Source organism: Sphaerodactylus townsendi, linkage group LG05, assembly GCF_021028975.2.
Source record: "Sphaerodactylus townsendi isolate TG3544 linkage group LG05, MPM_Stown_v2.3, whole genome shotgun sequence".
Classification (NCBI taxonomy): Eukaryota; Metazoa; Chordata; class Lepidosauria; order Squamata; family Sphaerodactylidae; genus Sphaerodactylus; species Sphaerodactylus townsendi.
In genome coordinates, this window is record NC_059429.1 from 100,489,357 (window position 1) to 100,514,914 (window position 25,558).

At 39.7% G+C, this 25,558-nt stretch overlaps 1 protein-coding gene across 1 annotated transcript in view; it reads left to right on the forward strand.

The window, feature by feature from the left end:
• RBL1 (RB transcriptional corepressor like 1) overlaps positions 1-24,256 on the forward strand; it is a 32,200-nt gene extending 7,944 nt beyond the window's left edge. Inside the window, 16 exon segments of the mRNA XM_048496834.1 lie at positions 382-431; positions 2,636-2,819; positions 6,310-6,476; positions 7,042-7,154; positions 8,249-8,352; positions 9,381-9,518; positions 10,225-10,392; positions 10,789-10,909; positions 13,839-14,105; positions 14,433-14,650; positions 15,679-15,855; positions 16,170-16,241; positions 16,337-16,409; positions 17,166-17,332; positions 20,798-20,962; positions 21,233-24,256. Coding sequence (XP_048352791.1) covers positions 382-431; positions 2,636-2,819; positions 6,310-6,476; positions 7,042-7,154; positions 8,249-8,352; positions 9,381-9,518; positions 10,225-10,392; positions 10,789-10,909; positions 13,839-14,105; positions 14,433-14,650; positions 15,679-15,855; positions 16,170-16,241; positions 16,337-16,409; positions 17,166-17,332; positions 20,798-20,962; positions 21,233-21,403 — 2,355 coding nt within the window. The 3' untranslated portion in view covers positions 21,404-24,256.
• The last annotated feature ends 1,302 nt before the right edge of the window (positions 24,257-25,558 follow it).

Consider the following 25,558-nt stretch of genomic DNA (forward strand, 5'->3'; position numbering starts at 1 on the left):
ATTCATAAAAGCTTTTGCTACAATAACTTCCTTGAAGTGCTTCCTGACTGTTATTTTGGCTACAGCAGACTGACAATGCTATTCATGACAATGAATTTGTCTGTTGAAACAAGACAAGTCTGCTTTGTGTATATCAGGGAGGCTCAGTATAATAGAGTTTGCCATAGTTCCATTTTTAATTGGCAAGTATTAGAAAAGCCTTACAAACAGCAGGATATATTTGAAACAAATAGAAAATGACATTCATTTTTGACAATAACAACACTTATTCAAAAACTTTGCACTGAAGCTACCTCAAAGCTGCGTTGTCAGAAATGGGTTCTTGGGAGTAGGGGGGGTGGAATGTCAAGAACCTCTTTGATGGTGTAATTTTTTTTCCAGATTTTAAAAGGTGATTGTCTCTTGGATCTTAACAACTTCGTAGATAACAAGTAAGTGCTGTGTTTAAGGGTACTGTGCTGATTTCCCTTCTAGTCACTTTAGCATCTAGAGTTTCAGTGTTTGGGAACTGCTGAACTTCATAATGTGATTGTAGTGCAATGACTGTACAAGGACAATAATTGGGAAAATGTATTTCAAAATTACCATTTATATTGTCAAAGGCTTTCATGGCCAGAAGCAACTGGCTGTTGTGAGTTCACCCCCTACCACCTCAGAGGAGGGCAAAACTGATACCCAGTCACACAGATCACTCCACACTGTGCCACAGAGAAAAACACATCTTATGTCACATGCCTCTGCAGATGCTAGCCACAGATGCAGTCAAAACATTTGGAACTTAACCTACTAAACTATGGCCACACAACCCAGAAAACCCACAACAACCAGTAAATTACGATTTGTTGCATAAAGTAGTCAAATCTTAATTATGAATAACCCAGACATGTGGATTTAGGAGGTTAGGAATTACCTCAGTGGTACTGATTCCGTGGTTTGCAGAGAGCCACATTTGCAATAATCTATATATATAAAAAGCTAACCATGAGTTTGTTACTCATGCCCTAACGCGGAAACGCCTGGACGGGTCGCCCCCAAATTTTCACATGACGTCCCTCCCTGTTGTGGGCAGGTAATCGGACCTTCAATTCACTGAAAGTCCATACCTGAGCCAGGAAAAATGTATTGAACCATGAACATCTAAAACCATGAAGCTGGCTGTGTTTAACTGTCACCCTGAGAATGTTCGTGCAGCATGTCTGTCTGTGGCCTGAGGGCTTGGTATGCCCTTAGAATGTTCGCTCAGATGGCCAGAGATGAGCATTGAAAACAATAAATAGGTAATACGAGTGGAAGTGAAACACATGCACACTTTGCCATGAAACATCAGGTGGGGTTTCCCCCCCTCACACGCAGGTAACTTTCACTCTCTGTGCCTCACCCACTGCTACCACACAACACACATACTCTCATACACATCTAGCTCATCCTCACATACATCACTCTGCCCTCCCTCACATCCAACCACCACTTATCCACTTCCTCACCCATATTTGCCACAGCTCTCTTTTACTAAAAGCGAGCTGGAGTTTGCCTTTTTCTTGGCGAACCAACACTACTGGCTCCGCTTCTTTTGCACATGGCCCTTTTAGAACCCAGGGAGCTGGCCTCGATCTGAATGCCTCATCACCCTGCCTCTGCTGCCTGACTGGGATAGAATCCTTGCCCCAGTTCTGCCTTACCCAAGCCAGGACTTGCCCCAGTTCTGCCTTACCCAAGCCAGTGCTTGTCAACCAGCCTCATGTACAGTGGGATTTGCACTCTGGACAGTTCCGTTGTGGAATGGAAAGGGTTACCTTATACTAAAAACACAAGACACTACCATATAACAATGTGAATTGAAAAGGGAAAGAGGGATTCCATTTGGCCACCCCAAAAGGCTATGCTGCGGATCATTGGAACTGCATGGACATCTGTGTGGGTTGCGGACTGTGATGAGAAGGACAATTGCCACAGCAACGCGTGGCCAGGCCCCACTAGTCATCAATAAAAATACAATACATTTACATTCTCAGCATGGGGCTCATCACTTTCATGCTCACCTTGGGCGTCATCACTTATCTGTTCCTCTAGCAGTGACTGTTTCATGGTGAGAACTAACCACAAACTGCACTGGGCACAAAGGCTTTGCTCATTTTTTTGAAACATGGAGCAGGTGCCATACTGGTGAACAGTTCTCGGAAGAGCCAGAGGTGGCATGACCAAAGACCCACCCATGGCTTCTCAGCCACCGAGAGTACCTCATTTATGAAAGCACTCTAACACCGCAGTGATTTGGATTTCAAATAAATCATTCAGTGATGGCTACTCTTTTAGAGTCAAATTGTACAGAGCAGAGATGAGCAATTAGTCATAATGTGTGCAGTGCCCTACACCTGCTCTTCACAACTTCATTCAGGTCCTGCTGGACTTGCTAAATTAATTACTCCATATTTAATAAGTCTGTTGATTTTACTGATGGATATTGCTTTTTTCCATTTCAACTCCTATCAAAAATACTGTGTTTCTTTTACATAAGTATATGCTATATAGAAATCTTTATACAGAGAGAATATATAGAGCTAAATATTATATATAACAATAGATACAATATAAGTGTGTTTAAAAAATCTTACTATTAGTGCATCCTGTCTTTCAGCAAAACACTGAATAAGGAATATGAAGAATATGTTCTGACAGTAGGTGATTTTGATGAGAGGGTTTTCTTGGGAGCAGATGCAGAAGAAGAAATTGGAACTCCTCAAAAGTTTCATTCTGATGTGTCAGGGGGAATGATAACAAGAGTTAATGTGGAGTGTCACTTTCAGCAACATTTTGAGAAGGTACAATAACCTTGTGTTTTGGAGTAGTGTACTTGCTGTGGTTGTTTTAGACCATTTGGAGGAAGAGTTTGGATTTATATCTCGCCTTTCTGTCCTGTAAGGAGTATCAAAATAACTTACAAAATCCTTCCGTTCTTCTCCCCACAGCAGAACTTTGTGAGGTATGTGGGGTTGAGAGAGTTCTGTGAGAATTAGCTTAAGGTCGCCCAGCAGGCTTCATATATAGGAGCAGGGAAACAAATCCAGTTCACCTGATGAAGAGTTTGCCGCTCATGTGGGGGATCAGAGTGCACTGCTCTTAACCACTAAACTGCTCTTAACCACTATACCAGGGGTAGGGAACCTTTAACACTCAAAGAGCCATTTGGACCCGTTTTCCATGGGAAAAGAAAACACTTGGAGCCGCAAATAATTTTTGACATTTAAAATAAAGATAACCCTATGTATATATAGGGTTTTTTCACCTTTTACTCCGCTCATTCTGAGAAGCACATGGATGTGCCTGCCCTGCTGCCTGCAGGGTGGGCAAGGATGAAGCCGGCGGCTCGGCCTTGCCGGCCGCCGGGAAAGCACCCGCCCTGCTCCAACGGGGCGGGTGAGAGGGGAAGCCCGCGGCGCGGCCCAGCTGACCGTGGGCAGTTGGTGCGCCCGCCCTGCTGCCTGCAGGGCGGGCAAGGATGGGGCCAGCGGCTCGGCTCGTGGAGCCACAGTGCAAGGGCAGAAGAGCCGCATGCGGCTCTCGAGCTGCAGGTTCCCTACCCCTGCACTATACCATGCTAGCTATGAACTTTTGGTCTCCTTTGCACTGAGTGTTCATTCCCTTCAGGTTGGATACTCAGTTACACGCACATTTCTCCCTCTCGTGGAACTCACCACACCTCAGATCAGAGAATCTCCACAGTTTCTTGAACTGTGACTTTTCCTTCCTACTCAGAGAGAGTGAAGGGAAACAGCATGCATTTTGTATTCCTCACATTTTCTCACTCCTCCCTGCCCACCCAATTTTAAAAGGTACAAGGAGGGAGTGGGTGGCGAGACAGGGAGGGAACGTGAGCCAGGGTGCTCCCTCACAAGAATTTTCAAGTGCTATCAGAACTCCCCTGCTTCCCAAATTGCCTGCCAATTTGAGAGCAAGGAAGAACAAGATGACTTCTGTTTGTTTTTTTTGTGTTTTCACGCTGAGGGTCTATTGCTGGAGCAGTAAACCCTGAAATTGACTTAAATGGTCTATCAAATTAATGCCAGGTCTAGCAAATTAACGCCAGATCTCAGATAGCACCACCACCAACAACAAAAAAAAGTGGCAGGTGACCTCCATAGATAGAGGTTGCACGGAGAGAACGGGAAACGGTGTGGACAAAATGGCAGATTGGCTCAGCTAGGGACACTTCATAGCTTTCTTCATCTTTTGGGGGAGTTGGCAGTCCCAAAAATATACTGTAGCCTATCTTAATTTAGCTAACGTATCTATCTTAATTTACAAAAATGTAAATACACAAAGGGTCAGTATCAGTTCTAGTGTAATGATGCAAGAAGTTGTAATTTCATAGAGTGGCAGATAATGCTTTTGAAAAATCCCTTACAGTGGTAAGTGTCAATGGAGGGCTTTTGTTTGGCCTATAATGTGCACACAAGAAAACTGTGCATATGTGTTGAACATATGTGCTATATAACTGCTGTAATGATGCATGTTAGTGTATGAGCAAAAGAACCTGGCCTCACCAACGATTCCAAACTTTACCACTGCAGCCGGCTCTTGGTCACATAAAACTTTTATCAACAAATGTAGCATTTATATTTTACTCCTGTAGCATGGTTCTGCTACGGAAATTAACAGAATTTTCTGTATGGAATAAAGAACTCAGAATTATTAAGCTAGTCTGCCTGCTCAAACTCAGAGGTAAACAAGCAACACACAATACAGTTACACTTTATATTAAATATTGTCTTAATTAAAAAACAGATGGAGATCTTTTCTCCTGGTTGAGCGAAAACCCCAGAACAATGTGTCAGTTCGCTTGTTGTTTTAAAATGTTTCATTTAACATAGTTCAAGAAGGCAGTGTGGATATGGATCCATTTAAATGTGTAGCTCTGCAAAGCTGATGAATTGTGTACTTTCTGGTTGTGGTGGGTTTTCCGGGCTGTACTTTTGTGTACTTTCTGTTTGATAAAGTGTCAATAAAGTCAATAAAGAATGTGAGATAAAGTCTCACATTCTGAAACTCTTGAAGATCATTTTGCCTGGCTCTGTTTTTGTTCTTGTTTGATTTGTTTACTTTTACTTTCAACTTCAAAATTAAACTTTCAGTATGCATGAACAAAAACCTACTGTATCTCATGGCTGTATCTGTCATTTCTGTATATATATTTATGCTTGTCAAAACAACAGTTTTTGTTCTTGTTTGATTTGTTTAGTTTTACATTCATTCTCAAAATTAAACTTTCAGTATATATGAACAAAAACCTATCGTACTTTATTGCTGTATCAGTCGTTTCTCTATATATTTATGAATATTGGATAAGTTGTAATCTTTGAAGAATCTGTCCTAGACTGCATGAAGTATACAATATCTCACTTACAATGGTTTGCAGAGAGGAGCTCCAAACTGCTGACAAAATGGAAAGGGAGAATAACAATAGGAGCCATCATTCTTTGAAATTTTGATATGTCTAGTAATATCTACATTTTGACAGTAGGCTCTATCTATGAAATCCTATAACTTTTTCAGTTCAAATTATATGTGCAAATTTCATAGGTGTTCTTGGATATCCTACAACCCTAAGTAGAACACACACATATATATAGAACACACACACACATATATAAAATGTAATATACATATACATGTGTATGTGTGTGTGTATTTATATAATGTAATATCTCAACATTAGATTACTTTGATGTGTTCTTTGTGAGGCAGCCCTTGAGAAGTGTTCAGAAACTTCAGTTGTTACAGAATGTGGCAGTAAGGGTGTTGACTGGAGTTAGTCATAGGAGCCTTATCACTCCCGTCTTGGCCCATCTATACTACCTTCCAGTTTGCTTCTGGGTCCAATTCAAGGGACTGGTCTTAGCTTTTAGAGCCCTTTATTGTTTGGGACTGTCATGCCTGAAAGACTGCATACTGTCTTATGAACCTGCCCAGGTGGTATGGTTATCTTCAGAGGACCTGCTTTGAGGGCATCTTGCCTTCTGAGATTATGCAAATGGCAACCCAAGAGAAGGGGCGCCTTCTTGGTCTTGGGACCAATGATCTGTAACTCTTGTCTGTTGCCATCAGCAAGTGAATACTTTCTTGTTCAGCTAGCAATTCCTGCTTTCAGTAGTCTGCTTCTGTTTTCAGTAGTCTGAACTATTAGTAGTTTCTAAATTGCTGTTTGGAAGAAATGTAATCGTGATATTATTGTCTTTAGTTGTGTATCTAGAATTTTGATAGGATTTGTACAGGTAACAAAACATTTACGGACGTTTCATTTTGACTTTCTAGCAAAGCTCTTTTGCGCCTTCCACTCCTTTGACTGGCAGAAGATACTTGAGAGAGAAGGAAGCGGTAATTACTCCAGTTGCTTCTGCAACACAAAGTGTAAGCCGGCTACAAAGCATTGTAGCAGGGCTGAAAAATGCACCAAGCGAACAGCTTCTGGCTACTTTTGAGTAAGTCTTTCTTTTAAGATCTGTTGATGTTTTCTTAGTGTCTTTTTTCTAACTATTGTCAAGTAGTTCATTTGGTGGTTAACTGGGGCTTAATGCCCCACAGTGGCATGAAGAAAGGAATGGTAGGGTCAGTACAGTCGAGTCCTGTATTTTATTACCATTAGAACATATTTATGCATGCATTTATTCATTTAAACTATGCTCGTCCTAAGAAGATTGTGGTAGCTTCATCAACTGGAAAATTTATTTCAATGTTAACTGTTGTGTCATTCATTATTAGTTCACGATATATTTATTATGCCCAAAATTGTGGAAGATATCTTGAAGTAAGGCAGGGTTACAATAAAAAATAGGGAGTAGTAAAGGGGAAAAACAACAACCAGAAAGCTTAGGGATATTTTTCTTGTTGGATTGTAAGTCATTAAGAAAGTTAAAATGCAATAAATAAGTATTTTTACCAAGATTATGCTACATGGAAACCTTCCTGTCACAAGACAGTAGATCAAAATATATTATCCAAAAATAAGAACCTTTTTATCGTGTGTGTGCTTATGCACTACTGCAGATACTGTGTACGCAACCCAGTGGAAAGCATCGCAAACAGAGTAAAAGAAATCAGAGAAGCTTTCTGTCAGAGCTACACTCAGTCAACTGATGACCAGCCAGGATCTCACATAGGTAAGAGTGTAAAGGGAAAAAAATAAAACATGATGAATTTCAAAACCAAAGTTGTCAAAATGTATGGTTTGCAAAAAAAAAAAATTGCTCATTGCACAAATGGCTAGATGATTTGAGTCAAGTGATCTGTTTTCATAGTGGCCGTGTGTTCTTCTATCAGAAAGAAGCCTTTGGCAGAGGCAGCAAGCTTTTCCCACAGTCGGAAGGTCTCTTGCACCAGTAGAACATACACATTAGCAGAACACATCTGTAGGATCCAACCCCCTGTGATTTTAATAATGGAACTTAAATTTGGAAAATGGATACACAAAAGTGTATTTTATTTCTCCCCATCAAGCATACATGACTGATGAAGGCAATAACAAACCACCCTATAAACATAGTCTGTCTTGTAGACGTTGTGATATGACATCACCCCATGGGTCAGTAATGACCCGGTGCTTGCACAGGGGATTACCTTTACTGTTTACCATTCCTGTTTAATTGGATAGTTTTTGTAAGGCTGATACTACGTAGAAGTGAATAATTTGCACTTACCTGTGTCATCTTTCCATGAATAGCACCAGACCCTTAGCTTGAAATTACTGTAGAAAGGAAGTTAGAGGATGATGCCATATATACCTATGAGTATTTTTCATCTAAGCAGCTCATGGCGGTATGCATAGTTCTTTTATCTTCCATTTTATTGTCACAGCAATTCTATGAAGAAGGTTAGACTGAAAGAGGGACTGTGCCATATGTTACTCAGTGAGCTTCATAGCTGAAGGGGGGGGGGGAGCTGATCAGGTTTACTTGGTCCTAGATCAACCCATCATAACAGTTTTCTTAATCTCCATCTCACCTTTGTCAGGACCAACATTTTTTCAATGGCTTTTGTTGTTATGAAAGTATTTTTGTATTTGCTCAAATTCTGCAGTGTCTGTGTATCATACAATATCCAGGTGGTATGTACAGCCCAATCCTATACATGCTTAGTCAGAAGCAAGCCCTGGTATATTCAATAAACACTACTTCCTGAATTTCACTCTTAACATTTGCACCTTTTGATCTTAGTATAAAATCACGTCATCTTAAGCGTTTGATTTAAATTGCAGATTTTGCTATAAACCGATTCAAATTGGCAGAAATTCTATATTATAAAATTTTGGAGACCATAATGATACAGGAAACACGAAGGCTGCATGGGAAAGACATGACTGTAAGTAGGTGCCTGGAGGGAAAAAATGTGAAAGAGTCTCTTTGTGAATCTTCTACTTTAGAAATATTCATTCTGATTTCCCATTCATAAGATAAGGTTTGATATTGTGGGTTTGCTTGCATATTGATTTAATTGTAGAACATACCATTGCTATGTGGTAGATGCATTTTGAAGATTCAAATTCAATTTCCAGTATCTCAAATTAAAAGAATCTTGGATTTCCACAAAAGCCTGGAGAACTGCCAGCAGTCAGAGGAGGCAAGACTTGGCAGTGTAGTAGACCAATAACCTAACAGTGCAAGGAAACTTCGTATATTAATTGTATAATCATTTTTTGTACTGCTTTCTTTTCTAAGGAAGAAAAGATGCTGCAGACCTCATTTTTCCCCTGAAGTTTGGAATGAGTTGGTCTTCCTTGTGGACCATCACTAATTTTCTAGTGTGGAAGTATCTTAGATAACACTACTAGTCTTTTGATTATTATTTCCTTCTGTTTGAAATAGCACATGCATATCATTTCTAGAACAAATTCAGTTTTATGCCTTGTATTAATAGTGTGCATTGTTAGTTTTCTGCAGAAAGAGCAATCCTAAATAGATTTACTTAAAATTCTGCTTGGATCTATTCAATAGCTCTTACTCCCAGAAAAACGTTCATAAACTTGTAAATATAATCAGTGTTAACCAAGAATTAATGGAGTTGTGTTGGAAAAAGATGAATGCTTATCTGTTAAAATTGTCTGTTAAATAAACCTGGGGTTTTACTACATGGTGGTTGTTTGTAATAAAATAACTGAAAGACCTTTTTTCAAAAAAGAAAACTTCACTGTAATCAGAAATGGAATGGGGCTATTAAGACATAGCTGTGTGTTCTGTTGTTACTAAACTGTATGAAAGTGGAATAGCTCCCACATAAGCCTTTGGTTCTTCAATACTGCTTATTCACCTCATTATCACTAGCAGACTCTGAAAAGAACCCTGATTTCCCATATCTCTTATGGTTATGTTCTCTCTCATTTTGCTCGCTAGGCTCTTTTAGAGCAAGATATTTTTCATCGTTCTCTGCTGGCGTGTTGTTTGGAGATTGTGCTGTTTGCATATAGTTCACCGCGAACTTTCCCATGGATCATTGAAGTTCTTAACCTCAGACCATTCTATTTTTATAAGGTAATCATAAACGAAGGATGTCAAAGGGCTGTTTCGCATGCTGTGGAGCACGTGGTTGTTGCTACCTGTGGGAGCAGTGGTCAGTTCTCCCTGGCTAGTGTATCTGAATGATGCATATGTTTGTTTCATTCGCACAACTGTTCTAAGTGCACCTTAAATCATCTTGGATATGTACCTAAATACATCTAATGTGTGGGTGACCCAGATTATTTACCTTTAATGCTGATGAGAGAGTCCTGGGAAATTTGGTGTAAAGTTAATGAAATTTTAGTTATATGTTAGTTTTATCTTAAAACTAGCAACACAGATTTTTAGAATTTAGAATTTTAAAATTTGTGTGAAAATACCATCAGACAGGAAGAAGACTAGTCAAAAGGGGCATCATTGAACTGGGTTTACATTTGGAAGATCTTTCTTCTTACTACTTATAGAAACAACAGTTATATTGTAGTGGCATTCACATTGCCTTAATAGGTTAAAAATCCTGTGTCATTCTTGAACTTAACATGTCTTGTGCAAAGTAATTTGCTGGGATACTGAATCATCAAAATATTGAGCTTATATATAAAGTCCAAAAGGAAAACTTGGTGGACAAGAGGAATGATTGATTGGGTTTATGAAATTTAAACCTCAGATATATGGGGTGGGTGGGGGTGTATGCATTTGCGTTGTGGATGGGTAACTGAATTGCTTTCTTTTGTTCAAGGTGATTGAAGTCTTCATTCGGTCAGAAGAAGAAGGCCTCTCTAGAGATATGGTGAAACATCTCAACAGCATTGAGGAACAGATTCTTGAAAGCTTAGCCTGGACAAAAGATTCTGCTCTGTGGGATGCTCTCAAATCATCAGAAAACAAGGTTCCCACCTGTGAAGAAGTATGTCGCCAGGCAAACGATTAGATGGCAAAATATTTTTCTTGTGTATCGGGAAAAAAGATGAAAGTTTATTTTTCATTTAATGATTTTTTAATCACACCCTTCTTCCAAACAGTGCATGTTGGGGTACATGTTTCTCCTGTTTTCCCTTTTATCTTCAGAACAATCCAGTGAGGTAGGCTAGGTTGAGAGAGGATGATCCACTTGAGAAACGAAGTAAGTTTTATAGAAAGCAGGGCATTTCAACCTTGTCCTAATCCAACATTCAAAACTACACTGGCTCTTAAATTAGACCACTTCATGCAAGAGTCTTGATTTTTATTTTTTAAAAAAACCCTGTATGTAAAAAGGTGTATTGTTCCTATTTCTTGAAATTTGTCACCTCTTCTTTTACAGGTAACTTTCCCATGCAATTTTGAAACAGGGAACGGAGGAAGAGGACTAGGACATCTGCCTGTGATGCCAGTATCACCTATCATGCATCCTCGAGTAAAGGTGCTCCCATGATCTCAAAGGAGTCGAGCTTAGCTATGCTGCGGTGCTGCTTTTCACTTCTGCCTTTATGCTCTTGATTATAGTCTGTCTGAAAGTATTGATATTAAATATGTTATTTTAGTTGCAGTGATTGATTAGAGTCAGTAATCTGGGATTATTAAAAAAGATGACATTCACCAACCTACTATTTATCTGCTTCCCGTCTTCAGCTATATTTATTATTTAGTTAGTTTATTTGTACCTCACCTTTTGCCACAGTGGGAACCAAAGTAGCTTACATTGTTCTTCTATCCTTCTCCTTTCTTTGCACAACGACCCTGTAGAATAGGTTAGGCTGAATGTATACGACTGGCTCAAAATCACCCAGTGAGCTTCCACATCAAGGCCCTTTCTGGACGGCAACAGTCCCGGGAGGGCGGCAGGCGGCAGCGCAGCCTTCACATAGGCTGCGCCGTCTCTGAACACCTACCTTGTCTCCTGGCTTCTGGTGCATTGCAGAGGTCAGGGGACACCCCCACACACAGGCTGGAGCGACGGCTCTGGAGTCGTAGGCCAGGGGGGCGTGTCCCCTGGCCTCTGGGATGAGCCGGAAGCCAGGAGACGAGGTAGGCATTCAGTGCAGGGGAAATGGCGCCTTCCAGTTGCTGTCGTTTGCACAGCAGCGTTTGGAAGACGCTGCTTCGGAAGCAGCGCCTTCGCCCACTCAGGGGTTGCAAGGCTGGCACTGCTGCGATGCGGCGGTGGCGGCCATGCAAACCCCTCCCCAGGGACGCTGTTTTTAGTGACTTTTGTGGGGTAGCTGCTGTTGAACAGTTGAGTTATTCAAGTCAGGTGGTATCAAGTCATTCAGAGATTTTAGTTACAGTGAACTAATTGAATTGAAATGCAATGAATTAGTTGCTGCCAGACCTAGAGATCTTCCACAGTTACAACTGAAGTCCAGACAGCAGAGATCTGTCCTGTTGGAAAAAAAATATTGCTTGGAGCATGGATTCTATGGCATTATATTAGGGTGAGGCCTACCTCCCCAAACCCTGCTTCCTCACACTCCACCACAAAATCTCCAGGAATTCCTCAACCTGGAGCTGGCAACAGGCCTGGCCCCAGTGAGTCTTCTCTCAAATGCCAAAGCAGTCATGGAAAGGGTCTTGCCCCCTCCCCCTGCCTTTCACTGGCAGAACCAAACCTAGAATGTGTGCTTGCCTAGCAGTAACTACTGAAGGAATCAGTTGCTTGAACATGCTCAGTTTATCATTTTGGGGTTTCACACACACCACACACACGTGTATTTTTAAATTTTTTTACTAGTTCTGGCGGGTTTTCTGGGCTGTGTGGCTATGGTCTGGTAGATCTTGTTCCTAATGTTTCGCCCTTGTTCCAAACGTTCCTAACGTTCCATCCAAACACTTACTGATTGGTTCCCCACCCTGGGACATGATGGGGAACCATGTAGTATACCCCACTAAACTTTTCTTCTCACTAGATACAGTGTGAAACAGACTTTCTCTGTGTTACACCTCTGAACATGCCAACCACAGATGCAGGCGAAATGTTAGGAACAAGATAAGAACATAAGAAAGAGCCTGCTGGATCAAACCAGAGTCCATCTAGTCCAGCACTCTGCTACTCGCAGTGGCCCAACAGATGTCTTTGGGAGCTCATATGCAGGATGTGAAAGCAATGGCCTGCTGCTGCTGCTCCAGAGCACCTGGTCTGCTAAGGCATTTGCAATCTTAAATCAAGGAGGATCAAGTTTGGTAGCCATAGATCGACTTCTCCTCCATAAATCTGTCCAAGCCCTTTTAAAAGTTACCCAGGTTAGTGGCCATCACCACCTCCTGTGGCAGCATATTCCAAACGCCAATCACACGTTGCGTGAAAAAATGTTTCCTTTAATTAACTTTCCAACATCCCATCATAAGTGTACCTTCCCCACAGAAAAAGAAACATTTGACTTATCATGAAGGTTTTTTTCTCATTTGATTGTAAGGTATCTTTCTTCCTCTAGTTGGTAGCCTGGGAATTTCTGGGGAATTTTTTTTCACCTCTGTCTTTTTCCTTGGGACTTCTGGTGGCATTTAGTCTGGATTCTGGTAGAGCCTATGGTGCCCAATATTTCTTTACCAAATAACAACCCAACATAAGAGAGTTTTAAGTAGCTTTATTTGCAAAGAAAGGGGAGCTGTCCCCACATGGGCAGACTCTGAAACAGTATATCTACAGCACATTTATCCCCTTCTCCCGAATTCGCCACATCCTTTTTGTTCCCCCATTGGCTGAGAGTACTTAGAGTCACAACTTTCCAGTCCACCAATTTACATGTTTCTCCTTAATATGTTGCCTCCTCTCATATTCTTCCTGTACGTTCATTATAATACAGTTTGTTGCCAGAGCAGAAGTTAATATATATTAGCCTATTAAGCATGCTCAAGATGTACAATCTGATGCAAGCCTTGCCATTTAACCTTGTACCCCAGTTGAACTGGTCTCAGCTGGTCTTATCCTGTTCTGCCACAAGTATCATCCCATATGACTCATCTCCTCATCCCTAGTAGAAAACACATTTCTCGTTTACAACAAGCCTACCTAGACTGAGTAGCTTGGCCTGACACACTGAGGATTTACATATGGCAGTCAAGTAAACTCAGCAAATTAATTTGCCCAAGGAACAAGTGGAAGGGGTGTAACCGTGTGAACTGCTGGGATATCACTCTTCCCTAGAAACACCAAATGCATCAATTAAATGGAACACTTGGTTCAATAATGAACAAGCAGATGCTAGAAAATAATTTTTAGGCGAAGAAGAATGTCAATGACTACAAAAGAATTATGAGATTTGATGTTGTATCTATGTATGATTAGATCATGTCTCAAAACTCATCCTTGAAATTTAAAGCAATGTCTTTCTGTATTGCTGCTTTGTGTAAATGATGCATTTCCTCCCTTTGTAGATACACAGCCATTTTCTCCAATCTCTGTTCATGAACGCTACAGTTCTCCTGTGGCAGGAAGTGCTAAGAGAAGGTTGTTTGGAGATGAAGGCCCCAAAGAAACACCCACAGAAAAGAATCTGAAGGAAGGAAGTAGGCTAAAAATGGCCTCAGTGTCAAGCTTTGCTGATGAAAATGTGTCTGTTTTGCCGGAACAGACAGTTCTCACTATGGCAACATCTGCAGTAGCGGGGGCAACAGGACAGACCATGACAATCCCACTTCATGGTCAGTTTTATTCTTTTATTTTAGTTGATAATGCTTATTAATCCTCATTAAGAACTTTATAATAAGATAGAGTGATGTAACACTCACAAAAATTGGGTTACAAAGAATTTAAGTGACGAGTGCCTCCTCTTAATTATTAAGGAAAATTTATGTTAGAATTTTCTGTTGTAAAGACACTGTGTGGAGGAGTTGTCCTCAGTAGTTGAGAATGTAACATACAGGAAATCACCCATATGAAAATGAAAGGTTTTATGTCTGAGATTTGCAATTTATTCATGTTGTAGTGCATATTGATTCCCTCCTTCCTAACTTGTGAATGTACTCTAGGTATTGCAAATAAAACTGGAGAGATCACTTTGATACCCATCTCAGTCAGTTTGCCTCAAGAGTCCAAAAGGGATGGCCATGGACAGTTACCACTCACTGCTCAAGCCTTAGTCAATGTGTCCCCAGATCATCCCCATGTGACACAGGCACAAGATGTGGATCAACCAGCAGGAAACAAGCCAAAGAAAACTGGATCCATGGCACTATTTTTCAGAAAGGTAGGGAGTTTTTATATTAAAGGTTCTCCCTTCTCCAAATTAAAAAAAATATTCCTGTGAAATCCACAGTCTTGATGTCTGTGCTGAGTCTATATGATACAGAGTAGCTTTATCTGGTAAAAGATCTGGAAGCCATGCCCTGCAAGGAGAAACTTAGGGAGCTTGGTATGTTTAGTTTGGTGAAGAGAAGGTTAAGAGGTGACATGATAGTCATGTTTAGATATTTGAAGGGAAGTCATGTTGGCGAGGGAGCAAGTGTGTTTTCTGCTGCTCCAGAGACTAGGACCAGGAGTAATGGTTTCAAGGTGAAATAAAAGACATTCCACCTAAACGTTAGGAAGAACTTTCTGACTATCAAGGCTGTTCAACAGTGGAATTCACTGCCTTGGAAAGTGGCGGAGTCTCCTTCTTTGGAGGTTTTTAAAGAGAGGCTTGATGGCCATCTGTCAGGAGTGCTTTGATTGTGTGCTCCTGCATTGCAGGTGGTTGGACTTGATGGCCCTTGGGGTCTCTTCCAACTCTATGATTCTGTGACATTACAGTATATTGATTTGGGTCCAAAATAAGTTTTCTGCTAAGCAAAAGTACCACAAGTGGAGAGGAGGGCCCTGATTCCCTCCATCATTGTAGTTCTACCTGAAATTACCCCCCACCCCCAGCTGCTGCAAAAATTGTAGAATGGGATGTTTTGGAAAATTGCAAACCTACCATGTATGAACAGAAATACTTCTACAATCACAAGTGAATGCAAATTGATGAGTATCAGTAAAACTTAAACCACTTTAGATTGCTTGTCTGAAATTTTACTGACACAACAGTATACGTTTGTCTAGATTCTGATTTTCATTTAGAGTCCCTAAAAAGTGGAAAGAGCAGCATATAAATATTTTAAAACAGTTGAAATTAATGAACTGAGCACAAAAAACAGGGTAGGGTTTTATAGTTCTACCAACATCTCTATTTGTTCCTCAGATTACTGAACTTGCAAAAATCAGTTTCGTTTAATGTTTTGCCTTGTTTCATCTTAGGTATATCATCTGGCAAGTGTGCGCTTGCGGGATTTATGCTTAAAACTGGATATTTCCAATGATTTGCGGAGGAAAATGTGGACATGTTTTGAATTCACGTTAGTTCATTGCACAGATTTAATGAGAGAGAGACACTTGGATCAGCTCCTTCTCTGTGCTTTTTTCATCATGGCGAAAGTAAGGTTCTCTTGTTGATGCATAAATTGTTTCAAAATTATTTCAATCATATTTTTCTAGCTGTTTTTCATGATCTCTGAGCATTGCTTTACTTGTACCTGCAGAGAGCCTCAGTTTGAAAACCTCTATAGCTTCTAGGCTCAAAACAAAAAACACTCCTTTCAGAGGCATAATGCCAACAGTGCATGATTAAGGATAAGGATTCATAATTCTTTTTTAATTATGGTAATAGACTTCTCCACAATCTACAGGAATTTCCCAGTCAAAATTGGCTACCCAGATTTCCTGTATGATGTTGAACTTTTTTTTTCCAGGTGTCCAATGAGCAAAGATCTTTTCAGGACATAATTGAAAACTATAGAAACCAGCCACAAGCAAACAGCCATGTAAGTATCAGTTATTTGCACTTAAGAGAATGTTGTCAGGTTATATTCCAATATATCTGTAATTATAAAAACTTGCATTTTTCTACTTGCTGTAGGTTTACAGAAGTGTTTTGTTGAGAAAAGCACCCATAAAGGTAGATATAAAAGATGAAGAGGTTTCAGAAGAAGGTAAGCTATGTTTAAACTTTATTGGAGATTTGTATGGAACATGAGGGTGTCCTTAATATTTGACATTCACAAGCTGAAGTGTGTGTTCTGCAAACTATATTATTGAGTTATGTGACTGAAGTACAACAGCCTCTAAAATTCTCTTGTATGCTCCAGGAACCAATGTAATTTTTCAATATGATCCCTAGTGCCTGTTTTCTGAATCCAGCTTGAACATCAGACATTTCTCATTACAGATACAATAACAATTTTGTTGTATAATTTTGAGCATCTTTTTATTCGTGTGAGAAATTAATGTGATGGTCCGATAGTTCCTATAATCTTTGACACCTCCTTTTTTGGGAATTGGGATGTAAATTAGGATGTAAATTGACCATTCCCAGTCTGTGGGCCATTTTTTCCCCATATTTGTTGGCAAGATTTTGATGAATTTTGGAATTTGGATTTGGAATAGCTCTGTGAATATCCCTGGTGAATTGCTGTCAATGGATGCATCTTAATTTGGTGTCTTAGCTGTGACCATTCTGTCTTGAGTGACTCATTTAACCTTCCTAACAGAGTCTAGACCTCTTATGTTATTGGTCCCAGCTTCACTGACACATACAAACCTCCTCACCACATTAAGATGTGCCTCCATTAATTATGGAGGAAGGTGATGAATCATAATGTAGGTGTTGAATCAAGTGGGATCTGTTTGGTGTCTCTCTTCTTTTTATATTAAAGCCTATTGTGTTTTCTTCCTCTTCCTTGTAATAGATTCCCCTCAGAAGATGAACTATTCACCTGTAAAGACAACACCAGAAAATTCCAAAACGTTGGAAAATGAGGAAAGAGTGCATCTGGTAGTATTTTACAACAAAATCTATGTAAAAAGGGTGCAAACATTTGCATTAAAATATGATCTTTCCAACCAGGATCAAGTGGTACGTACATTTCTGCTCCAGTTTCTGTTCAAGAAGTGACATCTAGTTTAATAGCAAGGTTTTCTATGGCCAAATATGAGATGGCATTGATTTTTCTATGCCTGGAGGGATAACTTCATGAACTGTTCAAAAATGAGGGAGATGTTAATGACATTGCAAATTTGCGAACATTGCACAGTCATGATTCCTTCCAAAACCACAGAATGAGAGCAGCGGACAGATAGATGTGATGAGCTGAAATAACCTCTGAGTTTAGGCCAAGATGAGAGTTCACATTCCCCTGTATTAAAAGTCCAGTCACATACCAAAAGCTTTACACACACATAAGGAACCCAAGGTGGAGTCTGGAGCAGTCTGAGAGGATCATAAGAGGGATAAGCAACTCACAAGTTCATCTATATTGTGAAAATCAAACATTAAATAAGGTGCTGATCAACGTTTTTTTTCGCTGTGTATTTTACTGTGGTATCCACTGTATTGGGATTGTAGTTTAAAACTTCCAGCAGTTTAATAGTGATTTAATGGCACAGAGAACTACTGCTAATGGAAGAGGCTATGTGATTTTTTTTGCCAGTTTCCTTCTTCCTGCGTACCTCTGGCTCTCCGCTCTTCTTCTCCAAGAACTATACCTTGGGGATCATTTTCAATTGCAGCAAGAGGGGGAAGTACTGAAATTCTGTTCTGCTGACAGTTTTAAATTAGAATCCATCCCAATGGCATTTGTCTAAAAAATAATTTGAAATAGCAGAAAAAGGAGTTTGGCTAACATATCCTGGATTCTGGCTAAAGTACTTAAAACTAATCCTGTCTAGAACAACTTTGTTTAAAATAAGAGTGTGTCCTGAAAACTGGATGGAATACTTTAGGCCATTGGTTTAAACATGCTATAAAACTGTCAGGTATTCTTACTTAATGTAAGAAATAACCTCAGAAAATTTTTAGCTGTCATGGGAGGGTAGGGGCGGTAAAACTGCTCAGGAAGAAGTGTGACCCCAGCAGTGGTATAAATGCTATTTGTGCCAGTGTATGGGGCATTTATGCCTGCACAGAGACACTTATGCTGGGGCTGGGGAGCCAGACAACAGTGCAATACACATGCACCAGCCCTGCCGTGGTGCCAGTGCTCCTCCGGCACAGGAGCCAGCACTGAAGGGCGTGTTCCTGGGAGCAGGGTTGACTTTAGTAGACTTCCTGAGCCCTTTCAGCCTAGGATTGCACCCATTTGCGGATGCAGACTTATACCAGCAAAATCAGTAGTGCAGTCCATTGAGCTGCATAGATCACTTTCACAGGGGAAGGGGGAGTGTTGTTTTCAGCTTGCTGTCCATGGTGGAGCAAGCCTTTTTGGAGGCAGCACAGGTGCACTGTGGTTGTGCCATCCCCGATTGTGACATAGCTATACCCCCCTCCCCCAGAATTACACTGCCCATGGCCATCAACTAACTTTTCCAGCATTCCTGAACTTTTTGATTATGGGCAACTTGACTATCAATTATTATTCAGACAACAAAGTAATTTCAAATACTACTTTAGTGTCAATATGCACCTTTCTAGCTGGAATGTCATAGTGGAACAGGGTATAGCATGTCTATCTAAACTGCTATATGTCAGGATCGTAATATGTTTATATGGAATTATATTTTTGCTTATTTTAAATGCTGTTTTAAAATTCATCAACCTATTTGGGTGGAAAGAACACATAAAATGTTTTTAATCAATCAATCAGACCTTTATTAGGCATCAAAAATACAGACCGAATAACATATCAGAACATTTGTGCCCCATTAGTTAGTTAAAACCATGGTTAAAAATTCAGCTACCAGCTCCATTATCTCAACTGACCGATTATCCAGCAGAAAGCGTACCCAATATATGGTTGGACAGTCCCTTAAATAGGAAAGTAATATATTGGGAAAATCAGGTCTATAATAAGCGTGTTTAGGACAAAAGTATAAAATACGTTCTGCAGTTTCAACAGCATTAGAACAGTAGGGGCACATCTGCTCTTGGGAGGATATAGTTAAAAATCACCCATTAAGGAGAGCAGAGGGAAAGGAATTGCACCTTGCCCTGGTGTAAGCCCATCTTTGTTTTGGATTTATCAACACTTTCAGATAGCGGGCCATCTGGGCTCTCTCTACAGTAATACCATAGTAAAGAAGGGTACGTGAACAGCCTGATTCACAGACCAAGGATTGATATTTGTAGTCAATAAGATGGTTTTTTATTGTTTGGAATGTTTCCTTGGGTGGCAACATTAATAAGGAATCCCAAGAGAGTCCCAACGAAATTAACTTTTCTTCAATACAACGCTACCAATCAGAAGTCTGTAGCTCATAAAAAGCTATTGGGTCTGGTGGTGAAACGTATACGTAATAAGAATTTAAAAGTTGCCAGCCATGCCCTAATAGTGAGAAGATGTTGCCCAGCCTCCAAACAAAGGGCTGCGTATGAAACGCAGTGGGGGACCCCAAAGGGTTGGTAAAGGAAGCTGGATTGAATTTTCTCTAGGGATATATTCCGTGAATGGATCCATACAGGGATCCCATAAAGCAGTTGTTGAGCGGCCTTAGCGTTAAAAATTTTTTATGGCTGCCGGGATGTAATATAGAAAAATATAGAAAAATTTCAATATGGCTGTCACAGTTGTCTTACAATTTTTTACTACAGTTTTTCCCTGTGACTCACCCAAGTAGATTTATATGCAAAATTTAACCCAAGGTATTTAAAGGACTTAATCTGTTTGACTGAGCTGCCATCAAGCCTCTGTGTGTGTATTTTAAACGATCTTGAAAAAACGAGAATTTTAGACTTAAATTAGGATTGATTGTGAGACTATTGGAAGTGCAGTAGTCACTGCACTTAACTAGAAATTGCTTCTTGACATTAGCACCGCGTCATCTGCATATAGTAAAATGGGGAGTGGGACTTTCCCCAAGGATGGACAGTGGGAGTGCAACAATTTTAGTGATGGAGCAAGATTGTTAAGGAACAAGTTGGACAAAACGGGCAAGAACACAACCTTGCTTGACACCTCTGAATAAAGGGATCTTGGAGGTTTGATCTGGCATGAAGTGTTATTGTAGAGAGCCTGAATTAATAACAGGAGTCGTGGCTCAATGCCTATAGCCTCCAATTTCTGCCAGAGCAGTTCTCGATTTTAAATAAATAACATATAAATCCTCAAGAAATTGATGGAATTAAAGTAACATTAGGTGTCAAATGGAGGAAGAACTGATGTAGACTACAGTTTATACGGCTTTTTTGGTAATGAATAAGGGGGGGTGCAGCATCTCCTAAGTAGCTGGAGAGGAACCCTCCAAACACTTGAGATTAACATTTCTTACCTAGTGGATTGTGCCAAATCAATTCTACTTCAACATTTGCCATTTTTAGCTTGTTTTCCATTAAGCCCTATGTACAGTTGATACTCCTTGCACTGAGTGTACAATTTTTCTTTCCAAGGTGGAAGCACCTCCTCTTTCTCCCTTTCCCAGCATTAAACAGCAGCCAGTGTCTCCTCGACGGATATCCCAGCAACACTCTGTTTATGTTTCACCTCATAAGAATAGTTCTTCTTTGACACCTAAGACTGGACTGTTGTATAAATTTAATGGGAGTCCTTCTAAGGTAAGAGGCATGCCATTTGTAGGAGATTAAAATCATCTATATGCATATTTCAAGACAGCTTTCTCTGAAAGACACTAGTAGTATATGTGGTAAACATGATATGTATTGTATTGGAAAATGTCAGGTGGGTGAAGCTGCTGTAAAAATATTACTGTCTTTGAAACCTGATAAAATATATGTTTGTCTCCTGTACAATAATCCTTAAATTATCTAAATTGAATGTAATCGTCAAAATAATCTAACTTGATTTTAATTGTTTTAATTTGACAGAGTTTGAAGGAAATCAACAATATGATAAAAGAAGGAGGACAGAAAACTAAGAAGAGAACAATATCAATTGATAGTGATACAGACTCACCAGCTAAGAGACTGTGCCAGGAAAATGATGATGTTTTGCTTAAACGTCTTCAGGACGTTGTCAGTGAAAGAGCAAATCATTAGAGCAGCTATTGAGAACAACTTTTGTAAAGATTCATTTCTTAGAGAACAAAATTACTCCCTGTTTTTTCTTTCCCCCATGATAGGTAAACACCAGTCTTTACAGTAATGATTTTATGCTTTCTTTTAATATTTCTAATTCCACTATCAGGGTTTCTTTCAACAGTTATTTAACTGATGCCATACAGCTGATAATGTTTACAGCATTATTCTGAAGTTGGGTTGAACTTAAGCTGTGAGAAGGTACACAGTTGAAAATAAGCAAATAGCCTTTGAAGCTGGTAATTAGAGTGTAGGAGCCAATTCCTACAAAGAGTCTGAAAGTTCAGGCTACAACAGTTCAATGTTAAGAAAGCACTAATCAGTTATACCTTAGTACAATTGTTCTCTTGGTGTGAGGTTCACTTTAAAATATGGGGCTTTATTCTTTAAAATAAAATGATTTCCTTCTGTACATTATTTTAATGTGAAATAAGATTGGAAGATCTGGTATATTTAGTCATGAATATATATACCTAGTTTAGTGTGGACTCAGATCACCTTTTAATTAGATATTTGCATAGCATTTTAATTTAAACTAAAATGCTGTACTCTGAACCACTGGTAGCATGGCAACAAAGTCTGTGGTATAAACTAAATGAGATACAGGATTATAGTTTTTGGGATTGGTTGTGGGTTTTTTTTTCCATTTTGGAAGAGATTAATATTGTAGAAGTAAAAGTGGTATGCAGTGGCCTGTCATAGCCTATATCGGGGGAATTTGCTTTTTCTTGCTACCTCATTTTGAAATTGCTTTCCTCCATAAGTAAGTAGTCCTGCTTTAGGACAGAAGCTTTCCTTGTAACTCCAAGCTAATTCTGCTACAGCACTACAGATGTCTATGGACTATATGTTAATTGTGTAAAGTATGTCACTTATAACTTGTGCACCTTTTATGAATTTGTTAATGTTATGGCTAATACTTGGAACCTAGATGCACACTGCAGCTGCTCTTGTGGGAAGAAGCCAGCTCTCCTTAGCACCTCAGGCGTGTGTCTCCTACCCCCCACCCCCCACAGGCAGAGGAGACTGGGTTGAAGGATCAAACTCCTTTTCTTGTTCTCTGAAGGAGGAATGGCACCTTGCCTGGAGGCAACAGCCAAGTTATTGCCTGCTACATCCTTTTCAGCAAAAATAATTAAGTAGAACTTCATTCACCACATGCTTGACCATCTTTGTTTCAGAATGCTCCATTCTATCCAGTTCTGTTAGGTAAGCACTGGGACTCAAGTGGAGCAATCTGAAACAAAGACTGTCCAGCACATGTCAGATGAAGTTCTACTTAGTTCTTTTTTGTTGAAAAGGGTTAGTTAGGGTTTTTAAGGGGCTAGTTAGGGGTTTTTTTAAAGTGTTACTTAAATCTTCTGTTGTTTAGTGGAGGGTGTAGCAGGGGTGATTTGACTGCTATAACTGCTGTTTCCCTGATAAAGGCTGGAAGAGGAGTGTGGTTGCTATCAAGATAAGGAAATGACTTCCTGCTTCAGTATCCTAAGGCTTTTTCTCATTTCTTTTTTCCTGGATAAGCAGGGGAAATTGAGGAATGACCCACCAATTCTCTCTTATGTGCATTGTAAAGGGTATCCAGAATCCCACATTCCTTTTGATAGATTTTTTCCTAAAAAGCATCTTATCGTTTGTGTAGTATCTACACAGAATGTAAGCCTTATCAAATTAGATAAGCCTGTACATAACAGTATGTAGCTATTACAGGGATTTGACCTGTTTTCTTTCATTGGCAACGGGTATCAAGGCTAATGTTTAACTCTTATTTTTGAAATGTTTGTAAAATAGGAATATTTTATCCTGAAAGTTTAATCATTTGTGCATAGGACCATTTTCTCTTATTTTGAACACTAGGTGTATTCAAAATAAATGCCATCAGATCATTTTGTATTTTGAATTACTTTTTCATGTGGCTGTATGTAACTGTCTAGATCCTACCATTTCTTTCCACTGGCACAGGAGTGTTTCTCTGTCTTAAGAGGCTGCCTGCAAATGCCAGCTCTTCTCCTTGCACCACAAAGTCTTGCATCACCACAGCAAGGGAACAAAATGGTAGGATGATGTTTATCCAACTTCCTTCTATAAGCATCCATTCAGCCGTAATTTCTTTTTAACTTGACTCAATATTCCAATAGTTGATTTAATTAGTAGTCTAACACATTGCAGTGTAATTATTAGAGCTGGGGCTTCCAGGAAAATGAAGCTTAGAAAACAGTTGGTGCTGCACAATAAAGCATAAGTACATTTGTGCTTCATTAATGTATTGATTTTCCTCTCATAGGTAATATCTCAGGTTCTAAATATATTCAGTTTCTGTAGAATATAATAATCTTTGAAAACGACTTTGAAAAACATGTATTTTGTTTTTGGAAGTATGTATGTATTTTGTTTTTGGAAGTATCCTGACAATAATAGACTTGTTACATTACAGAGTGTAAAAAAACATATACTAAGGTGTTACATTATACAGTGTAACAAAACATACACCAAACAATGTAGTTTCTGCTATAAATCTGGTTATTCTACATATGTTTTTCTTTAATCAGTTGAATGTAATTACTCATGTAAATTTATCTGCCATATACAGATGTGTTATTCTCAGATCTTGTATTAAAAGGCTGGGGTTTGAATTCTTATTAATCATGATTTAATACTTTCTTGCAATTACATGTTTACTTCGGGACTAAATTCAACCTAGAGAAAGCTAGTGAAGCTACAGTTGTGCTTTCTAGAATTTTTTTTAATATAAAACTTTATGCTTTGGAAACATTCTTGTAAATATAAATCTTAAAATAAAATTTTGACTTAATCTGAGTTGGATTGGTTTGTTTGCTTGATTCATCATAGTCTGTAAAATACCGAGAAATCCTCCCTAATTCTTGTGTGTTTGTGTTTCCTTTCTTAGAATGCAAGTCCCCTGTACTTAAAGTAACAATTGGAATTATGCTTGCTGGAGGGGAAGATGGGGGAACAACCTCTGCATAAAGACACAGTGTTAAGTGTCTTAGGATGTCATACCTAGAGACATTGGGACAGGTAGTCCAATCCAGAACTCCCAGTGGCAGGATGCAGCGCCCTTCTTGGCAGTGCGGGGAGTAAAAAAACAAAACAAAGCCTCCCTGCCACTGAAAAGTCCTCCATTGTAAGTCCAAACCCCCTGGCACTAGCGTTCCAGCCTGCAAAGTCTGGGTGAAAGCTAACTAATGTCAGGTCCTGAAGGGCACAGGGGTCTGGCAAGTGTCTGACGCCAATTTTCAGGGCAGACTGATGTGGTAACAGTGATAGGCAGTTGCAGACAATCGCCTCCTGGCCACATATGCATTTTGTCTTGAGGGTTGGCTAGCAGGGTCTGAGGCTGTGAAAGCAGGAAGGAGCAGTGACCATATATCTTCTAATTGTACTTATCACTCATAAATCACTAAAGTGTCAGTACCTCACTATAAGTGCTTAATTATCCTGTGGTAATGGTGAACTTTGTACTCTGTTCATTGTTAATGGTCTTGTAATGTGGTCTTGTAATGTGGAAACAGGGCAATAAAAGGAGCCCAGCTCAACAGAGAGGTAGCTGAAAAAATGCTCCAGCGCAACTGCTTGTGTGCTGTTCACTGCTGCTTTGCTTCCTACCGCTACAAGGTCCACCCCGGCCATACCGCTGGAACTCTGGCGGGGCTGCAGGGGTGCTGATGGCAGCACTCTGTGCCTCTTCTGGTTGCCATGGAGGGCTGCAGTGCCCATCCACCAGCAGATTCATCCCTCTGCCGGAGCAAGTGCCCCAGGGAGGGCAAATCTGCTGGCACAGCCCTATGTACCTCCATAGGTGGATTTGTCCCACCCCCTTTGGGTTGGGCCATTGAACAGGTAAATAAGAGGTGATATTTACATTGTTCAGGTCCATTGACAAGTATTTTGTATTATACTTTCATAAGGCTAAATGGTTCCAATAACCAGAAAACTATAAACATAAGGCCCAAGATCAGAACATCTATATTTCATTTAGATATCATAAACAAAAACAGCTATATGTTCAAAGGAATTAATGCTTTAGAGATCAAAGGGACTACAATCTATAGTGTAACTGGAAATTACATGTTTAGTATGATTACTATTGTTTTCTAG